Source organism: Alosa pseudoharengus, unplaced genomic scaffold (genome assembly GCF_046254945.1).
Source record: "Alosa pseudoharengus isolate Yale_2024_CS ecotype anadromous, Long Island Sound unplaced genomic scaffold, YU_APseudo_1.1 YU_APseudo_1.1_scf_3, whole genome shotgun sequence".
In the NCBI taxonomy this organism is placed as follows: Eukaryota; Metazoa; Chordata; class Actinopteri; order Clupeiformes; family Clupeidae; genus Alosa; species Alosa pseudoharengus.
In genome coordinates, this window is record NW_027468718.1 from 4,691,206 (window position 1) to 4,701,205 (window position 10,000).

Sequence of the window (10,000 nt, forward strand, 5' to 3'; positions counted from 1 at the left end):
TGCATCCACTCCTTCAAGAATCTTTTTTATTCCCTTTAAAATGTCTTTGTCCTCGAATGCCCAGGCATTGCCTAGAGAAATGCTGGATTTTGGCTTTGAAAGGTCATGAGGTGAGAGTGAGTTCATGGGAAGTGTAGTCTTTTTGATGACATGAATGCCAAAGCAAGAAGTGTCGGTCCCAGTGCCCAGGGGGTTGTTATGAAATGTCACTTCCTGTGTGGAGTTCATGGGAAGTGTAGTCTTTTTGATGACATGAATGCCACAGCAAGAAGTGTCGGTCCCAGTGCCCAGGGGGTTGTTATGAAATGTCACTTCCTGTGTGGAGTTCATGGGAAGTGTAGTCTTTTTGATGACATGAATGCCACAGCAAGAAGTGTCGGTCCCAGTGCCCAGGGGGTTGTTATGAAATGTCACTTCCTGTGTGGAGTTCATGGGAAGTGTAGTCTTTTTGATGACATGAATGCCACAGCAAGAAGTGTCGGTCCCAGTGCCCAGGGGGTTGTTATGAAATGCCACATCCTGTGCGGAGGGCGAGTCCCCCCATCCTCTGTCTCCTGCTCTGATGTGTTGGTATCACACACCGACTCACCATCACTCTTAAAGGCGTTCTAACAGATGTTACACGGTTTCTAAGCCAAAACATTTTTTGTCACATACTGCAAACATCACCTCACCATCCGCTAGCTGCCTTTGCCCTGAATACACTACTGTAAAAAAAATGTGGTCTCTGTGGACAGCCCATGCTCCAAAAACGGCACCAAAAACAACCTGGTCCTGCCTGGACCCTAAAAACATAACAAACTGTTCCAGCCAATTACCGACGAGATGCGTGTTTAGGAGAGTTTCAATTGCACGGGAAGGAGGCGGAGGGAGTAGCGAGATAGCTCTCTGTTTTGTTTGAACGTCAACAGAAGTGGCATTACCCAACATCGCTTAGAGCACTTTTAAGCGAGCTCCACTCTGCTGTGAAAAGTCATTGTTCACAGAAGTTTATAACAGGGTGGAGGCTCTCTGGACTATGCTAACAGGACGGAGGCTATCTGAACTATGCTAACAGGGCAGAGGCTATCTGGACTATGCTAACAGGGTGGAGGCTATCTGGACTATGCTAACAGGGTGGAGGCTATCTGGACTATGCTAACAGGGTGGAGGCTATCTGAACTATGCTAACAGGGCGGAGGCTATCTGAACTAGGCTAACAGGGCTAACAGGGTGGAGGCTATCTGGACTATGCTAACAGGGTGGAGGCTAACTGAACTATGCTAACAGGGTGGAGGCTATCTGAACTATGCTAACAGGGCTAACAGGGTGGAGGCTATCTGCACTATGCTAACAGGATGGAGGTTATCTGGACTATGCTAACAGGGTGGAGGCTATCTGGGTCAGTGGCGTAACTACTGATGGAGCGGTCGGTGCAGTGCACCGGGGCCCAGGCATGCAGGGGGCCCACCACCACACCCCCGACATGGGCCCCCTCTCGTCAGTACTCGCGCCAACATCGTAATTAACAGGAAATCACATCAGCAGTTCTGGGATATCATGTTTTTTTCTTGCAACATTTATTGTTGTAAGGGATATATAGCTACTTATACCACTCTCTTGCTTTGTAACTATTACTCATGGTGACTGTATGACCCTCGTCTATGTGTTTTATTCTGTATTGTGTTTACGTTCAGATGTTACAACATACAGTGTGAGTTAGAAGTAAAAACCTGCATACCTGCAACTTATTTAATTATTTTTTATTGTTGATTTTTACAAAGAAACAAGGCCTGCTTGGAATGGGGAAATGTGTCCAATGATCTTACTTCCTGTCATCCGTGATTACATTACATTGTGAAGCTACTTCTGGATGTGTTGAGGCTTAGTTATAATAATTAGCAATGCAATCAGCAATTACTCAGCATCAAAGCGCTATAGAGAAGAGAAAAGAAAGATGAGACCTGGAGGAGACTAAATCCAAATGAATGAAATCAGGATCTGAGGTGACGTGGTTTCTAACAGGGCGGAGGCTATCTGAAGTGTTCTGACAGGACGGAGGCTATCTGAAGTGTTCTATCAGGGCTAATGCTATCAAAGGTGTTCTAACAGGATGGAGGCTATCTGAGGTGTTCTAATAGGGCGGAGGATATCTGAGGTGTTCTAATAGGGCGGAGGATATCTGAGTTGACGCGGGTTCTAACAGGATGGAGGCTATCTGAGGTGTTCTAATAGGGCGGAGGGTATCTGAGGTCATGTGGGTTCCAATAGGACAGATGCTATCTGGTGTGTTCTAACAGGACGAAGGCTATCTGAAGTGTTCTAACAGGGCTGATGCTATCAAAGGTGTTCTAACAGGGTGGAGGCTATCTAAGGTGTTCTAACAGGACGGAGGCTATCTGAGGTAATATGGGTTCTAAAAGGGCAGAGGCTGTCTGAGGTTACATAGATTCTAACAGGACGGAGGATATTTGAGGTGTTCTAATAATGGTGGAGGGTATCTTGGGTGTTCTAACAGGGTGGAGGCTATCTGAGGTGTTCTAACAGGGATGATGCTATCAAAGGTGTTCTAACAGGGTGGAGGCTATTGTGGGTGGAGGTGACGTGGGTTCTTTTGGGACACATATTTCTAGAGATGAAAGATGTTGGTGACTGTAGAGTACACTCACATTCCATAGAGAATACTACACACACACACACACACATACAGTGTGATGTGTAGCAACGTAATAATGTAATGCATGTTCCTGTTCCAGAGCAACCAAAACACATCCTGGCCCTGTGGTGCACCTGAGTGACAGCCCAAAAGATGAGGGGAGGGTGAGTAAATGCACACACACACACACACACACACACACACACACACACACACACACACACACACACACACACACACACACACACACACACACACATAAATATGTTATTTTAGCACATGTGCTTGAGAGAGATAAAGGAGAGAGAGAAAGACACAAGAGCACTCCAGTCTTCTTGGCCAGCTAAATAAAAAGGGAAAAAAGAGAGAAGGAGAGAAAGAATGAGAGGTGGAGAGAGAAAGAAAGATGGAGAGAGAAAGAATGAGATGGAGAGAAAGAAAGAGAGGGAGAGAGATGGAGAGAAAGAGATGGAGAGAAAGGAGAGATGGAGAGAGAAATATAGATGGAGAAAAAGAGATGGAGAGAGAGAGGAGAGATGGAGAGAGAGAGATGGAGAGAGAGAGAAAGAGATGGAGAGAAAAAGATGGAGAGAGAGAGGAGAGAAAGAGAGATGAAAGAGGGAGAGAGCCAGATGGAGCTCATGAGGTCTGGAGTGTTCTGTTGAAAGCTGCAGGGCACAATTCTGAGTCTGACTGGTAAAGGAACACGCATAGCCTCTCACAGCCTAGCATAGCAACTCAGTCAGGCAGCCCAAAGCTGTGTGTGTGTGTGTGTCTGCGTGTGTGTGTGTGTGCATGCGTGTGTGTGTCTGCGTGTGTGTGTGTGTCTGCGTGTGTGTGTGTGTGTGCATGCGTGTGTGTGCGTGCGTGTGTCTGCATGTGTGTGTGTGTGTGTGTGTGTGTGTGTGTGTGAGTGTGTGTGAAGAAGCTGAGCTGTAAGAGCTTAAAGAGAGCAGGATCCATTCTCTGCTCCAAGCCAATCACACTGTCGGTCCTCCTCAATGAGCCCAGCTGGACAGCACTCAAACACATGCTGTGCTTTGGAGGAGTGTGTGTGTGTGTGTTTGTCTGTGTTTGTGTTTGTGTGTATGTTTGTATGTGTGTGTGTGTGTGTGTGTGTGTGTGTGTGTGTGTGTGTGTGTTTGTATGTGTTTGTGTGTTTGTGTGTGTGTGTGTCTGTGTATTAGAGAAGAAAAGAGATGAGGAGACAAGACAAGAGGTGGAGGAGATGAATTCTATTAGTGTCGCCATAGTAACATGCTGCATAGGTGCAGGCAGGCAGATGCATTGTGGGAGTGCTGGTAGGCCACTTCAGGTCACTCTAACCTGTCCTAGCTGAGACACATGTCCTCAACCTCGGAGCCCATCCACCGCTCTCATCACTGGGCTCCCAAATAATCATATCAGGACTAATACGTAAGGGATAATGCCCGACGAGGTGTCCGTTATCAGATATAAATGGACGACGCAGAGGTGTGTACCGTCCGACGCGAAGCGGTTTATACCATGGTCACTTACGAAATAAATAAATATGAAATCAATTATTAATACTAAATGAGTTTTAGAGCTAAAATCGTTAGTTTTTTCAGCTGTTTACAGTTGATTCCATTGTTGCGAAGCCTGCCTCCAGGCTCAACCGTCGCCCTACTATCGTTGTTATAGTTACCATTCATAAGCATTGATATGGAATGGCGATTAAACTTTTTTTTTCCAGATCTACTTCAGGTGTACTATATCACTTTTTAAACGACACCCTTTTTAACCTAGACCATGGTATAAATCTTGATAATTTCACCATATAGCGGCAGATGTCCTTCAAACTGTAAATGTATCACTGCTGTCTGGCACTTTTCCTTTTCACTGAAAACAGCTGTTGTAAAGCCACTTCTCAAGAAGAATAACCTGTATGCATCCACGCTAAACAATTACAGGCCCATATCCAATCTACCTTTTATTGGCAAAATGATTGAAAAAGTAGTCTTTAATCAACTAACCACCTTCCTAACATCAAAGGGGTATTTTGATTACTTTCAGTATTGCTGGTTGGCTCCCACTTGGACAAATCATCCAAAATAATTTGATTTCATATCATAGCTATGCAGATGACACACAAATTTGCTTAGCTCTGTCGCCAAACGACTATGGTCCCCTTGAATCTATGTGTCAGTGTATAGAACAAATCAACATCTGGATGTTTCAAAATGTTCTTCAGCTGAACAAAGAAAAAACTGAAGTAATTATGTTTGGTAAAAAGGAGGAAAGACTTAGGGTTGCCACTCTCCTTGACACAAAAGGGTTGAAAGCAAACCATACTGTTAAAAATCTTGGTGTATTAATTGACAGTGATCTACATTTTAACAGCCACATGAAAGCAATAACTAAATCAGCTTTTTACCACCTCAAAAATATTGCCAAACTTAGGGCTGATGTCAAAACATGACTTAGAAAAACTCATTCATGCATTTATCTCCAGCAGGGTTGATTACTGCAATGGACTGTTCACAGACCTTCCTAAAAAGACTATCAAACAGCTTCAGGTCATACAAAATGCAGCAGCTAGGATTCTCACAAAAACTAAAAGAACTGACCACATACTCTAATTCTTAAGTCCCTGCACTAGCTTCCAGTAAGTCACAGAATTGACTTTAAAGCACTATTCCTTGTTTATAGATCAGTAAATGGAGCAAGTCCTAAATACCTATCAGATATGCTTCAGCAGTACACACCTTCTTGTCCTCTCAGGTCTCAGGAGAAAAACCTGCTAGTAAAACCTACAGTTAGAACTAAACATGGTGAAGCAGCTTTTAGCTGCTATGCGGCTCAGCTGTGGAACCAACTTTCAGATGACATTAAAAATGTCCCAACTGTAGCCAGTTTTAAATCTAGACTTAAGACCAAACTGTTTTCAGATGCTTTCTATACTAATACTAACTGTACTGAGTTACAATTTCTGAATCTGCCTTGAAAATGTCTCTGCATTGAAAATTATTATACCTTGTATTGTATTACTTTTATGTCTTATTAATTATTCTTTATTTTTAAATGATTTTACCTTGTGCGTCTTATGTTTTCTTTTTATTATGATCTTTACCTTTTAACTATATTGCCCTTCTATTCTTTTATTTCTTATTACTGTTTGCTTTTGTTTATGTAAAGCAAATTGAATGACCTCTGTGTATAAAATGCGCTATATAAATAAACTTGACTTGACTTATTAGCCACCCAAAATCAGTAGTGATATATGTTCTTACCGTAACTTTCACGAGTTGAGTTGTACCTCTCCCGCGTCGGTAGGTGCACTCAAACGCTCTGTCGCGCGGCGCGAATGTGTTAGCATGTTGCTATGCTAGCGGGCTCTGCCGTGGCCGTAGAGAGAGGCACATAGCAGTATTCAAACACCTCCACGTTTTACCTACTTAAATACAGTTGCACGAGTAGTTGATGAAAAATGTTAGGGCACACAACATGAAACGTGACGATTTTCCAAGCGAATAAACATGAGAACTACAATGTGTGGCGCAATAGCACTTGGGAGTACTTCGACCTAGCGTGGTAATATTATTAACACCTTAACCCAACATTGTAAAGCAATTTACAAAAGATTCACTGAACAAAAATGCTGATGTGGTACATGAAAATGTAGCTAAAAATGTGGAGAATGCAATGCAATCAAGCATTTTGGACGATATTTTGTCACAAGCTGGCAGAATAGGCAACAGGCCGATGTGCGTTTTATTTGGAGACTGTTTTGCGCGACAGAGACTGAGTTTGCTGCTGATATTCTGGGGCCAATGTACGACTTTTGCCTTTTAATATATTTGCTGCATTAGATCAGTCTTTCTAGAACAGGCAAGGGCTTTCTAGCCTCACGTCAGCAGCGCTGCATCACCCATATAGCCTACATTAAAACAACCAGCGGATGGCGGGTGCAGTTTTGAAAATTGGTCAACAAACTTTAGTGCTGATGGATGGCTGATGGATGATAAGTTTTGCTATGCAGTTATGGTTGAAATAATAGCCCATCAGCGCATCTCTAGTGTGTGTGCCTCTCTCGCTCAGAGGGGAGGGAGAGGCTGAGGGTCGATCCAGCATGGATTCTAAACTCTGTGGTGGATAGGATCTACAATTAGGTGTTAATAATATTACCACGCTAGGTCGAAGTACTCCCAAGTGCTATTGCGCCACACATTGTAGTTCTCCTGTTTATTCGCTTGGAAAATCGCCACGTTTCATGTTGTGTGACGTACACATTTTTCATCAACTACTCGTGCAACTGTATTTAAGTAGGTAAAACGTGGAGGTGTTTGAATACTGCTATGTGCCTCTCTCTACGGCCACGGCAGAGCCCGCTAGCATAGCAACATGCTAACACATTCGCGCCGCGCGACAGAGCGTTTGAGTGCACCTACCGACGCGGGAGAGGTACGACTCAACTCGTGAAAGTTACGGTAAGAACATATATCACTACTGATTTTGGGTGGCGTGTTCCTTTAAAAGACTTCAGCCAAACCACTGGCTTCTGCCTATGCTGGGGGTGGGGTTTGTGTGTGTGTGTGTGTGTGGGGGGGGGATTATTATTATATTTCATATTTACAGGAATACAAATGTTATCAGCCCCCCCTCCCTTCTTCACCCCTCTCTGTCTCTTTCTCTCTATCCCTCTGTCTGTTTCTCCTCGCAGCTGCTGATTGGCTTTGAGAGTGGGACCATTGTCATGTGGGATCTGAAGGCCAAGAAAGCAGATTTCAGAATCTATTATGATGAGGTAAGATTATCTTTGTGTGTGTGTGTGTGTGTGTGTGTGTGTGTGTGTGTGTGTGTGTGTGTGTGTGTGTGTGTGTGTGTGTGTGTGTGTGTGTAAGTGAGTGAGTGTGTGTATGTGGTTCTGTGTGTGAGAGTGTGAGTGTGCATGTGTGTGTGTGTGTGTGTGTGTGTGTGTGTGGGCCAGGGGGTTCTTGCCATGTTTGTTTACATTCTTTGTGAATGTTTTAAAGTCATAGTTTAGTCATGCCAGCAGAAGAGCAGGAGAAAAGGAGGGAGAGAGAGAAAGAGAGAGAGGGAGAGAGAGAGGGAGGGAGAGAGAGAGGGAGGGAGGGAGGGAGGGGGTGGAGGGACAGAGAGACAGAGAGGGAATGAGAGGGAGAGATGGAGAGATTGGGATATGGAGAGATGGAGGGACAGAGATAGAGAGGGAGAGAGAGGGGGAGATGGAGAGAGAGTGCTGGAGATGGAGATAAGAGAGAGATGGAGGGACAGAGAGAGGTTGACATGTCTCAGACATGCTGTGTGTGTGTGTGTGTGTGTGTGTGTGTCCAATGTGTCCAATGTGATGTGTTTGGAGATGACACCATCAGGCTTTTAAAGCTGCAAAATCACTCCACACAGCTATGCGACAGACTAGCTATGTGTGTATCTGTGTGTGTGTGTGTGTGTGTGTGTGTGTGTGTGTGTGTGTGTATCTCTGTGTATCTCTCTCTCTCTCTCTCTCTCTCTCTCTGTGTGTGTGTGTGTGTGTGTGTGTGTGTGTGTGTGTGTGTGTGTGTGTGTGTGTGTGTGCTCCATGTAGTGAGGTTTGACAGCCTAATGATGGGTGGGCACTTTAATGGGCATCCGTATAGTGGACATTTCTCACTGTCTTTCTTTTAGTGTGCCTCTTATTTCACTCATTTGCCTTTCTCTCCTTAAAGAGCCAGTGCTCCCACTATACAGGGCTTAACGGTTAACATACCAAACGGTTGTCCAGACTGAAAATTTGCGTGCGTGTGCATCCTCTGGGAGGGCGACAAGAACATTCGCAAAAAATAAAACCCATCAGAGTATTTATTTGTTATCTGAAGCGGGAGAGTGGGAAACAGTGCACAGCTAACTAATGACTAGTCTGAACTAAGTCATTCACACCACGAATTGGCTCCAAAAAGATATCAGGGTGTTATACAAGCTAGGACTGCCACTGTTTTCAATGTGAACAAGAGCATCTAGTAGGCTATTAATGACAGAAGGTGCACAACTCACGAGCGCACTTCACTCAAAGCAGTTCAATTGTTTGCAAGTTGTGTGCGTGTGTGTAGCGAGCAGGGCAGCAGTGATTCCATAAAGCAATTCAAAATTGCTACATTTCTAAAAGCAGCACTGAGGTGCCATGTTTGTGAACTAGAAGGCAGATTTCAGTAAGACAAAGCACTGATCAGCTCTGTAAGAAATGCCTGGGTTGGAGTAGTGTAATAGACTAGATTATGTTTCATACAACGTAATTAATTAAATAATAAATAAAAGGAGACAATATCAATAACAACGTCCATAAAACATTAAAGGAATTTTTCGGAGTAAAATGCACTTTAGATCGATTTACGGATGATTGGGAGTACATACGTTGAGTTGACATCCAAATCATGTCATTCGGATGTGTTTTGAGACCACATAAAGTGAGGTCTTTATGTGGTCGGATAGAGAGTCCAGAATGAATTTCATCGAGCCAGTACCTTTCCCGGAAATGTTGCCATCTCGATTGCCAAGTGTGCTCTGGAAATTCACAATTTCGTCGCCGTTTAAAAAAAAAAAAAACATAGTCCAGTCCATACAACTTCATTTCAATTTCAAAAGAAATACTGGACTATGTTTTTTTTTTTTTTTAAACGGCGACGAAATTGTGAATTTCCAGAGCACACTTGGATGGCAGCAAAGATGGCAACATTTCCGGAAAGGTACTGGCTTGATGAAATTCATTCTGGACTCTGTACCACATAAAGACCTCGGGATACTTCGGTTTGGCTTTAGGGACCCTCTACTCACTACCACATAAGTGCAATGTTGTTTGGAACTGTAGAAGAGGTATAAAAATAGCGTTTTGTAGCGGCAAAATAATATGCCCTTCTCACTTCCACGCTAACAAGCTTTGACTAAAAACGGTAACATCTAACTTTCTCAAAACACATCCGAATGACATGATTTGGATGTCAACTCAACGTATGTACTCCCAATCATCTGTAAATCGATCTAAAGTGCATTTTACTCCGGATAATTCCTTTAACACAAAAGTAATGTACCACGTTACTTTCCACAGAGAGTAAAGAAGTAATGTAAGGGATTACATACTTTAATACATTACAATACATTACTTTTTTTAGTAACGACCCCAACACTGCACTCAACAGCCCAGGGGGAAACAGCAGTGTTGGCTAAACTTCAATTAGCACTCTAACTGGAATTACAGACTAAGAGACAGAGAGAGATTGACAGGGACACAGAGAGAGACAAGACCGATAAACAAAACGTGATTGTCAGTAATAGATAGAAATAGAAAGAAAGAAAGACATGAAGAGAGATAAACAGAGAGACATAATGTGATGGACAAGAAGGCAGAACGAG

The 10,000-nt window shown here is 43.4% G+C and overlaps 1 protein-coding gene across 1 annotated transcript in view; it reads left to right on the forward strand.

Annotated features, from left to right (window-relative positions):
• The window catches only part of stxbp5l (syntaxin binding protein 5L), a 220,233-nt gene that overhangs the window by 102,058 nt on the left and 108,175 nt on the right, over window positions 1-10,000 (forward strand). The window contains exons 6-7 of the mRNA XM_076262457.1: window positions 2,736-2,799; window positions 7,317-7,400. Of these exons, the coding sequence (XP_076118572.1) occupies window positions 2,736-2,799; window positions 7,317-7,400 (148 nt within the window). The remainder of the gene's footprint in view (window positions 1-2,735; window positions 2,800-7,316; window positions 7,401-10,000) is intronic.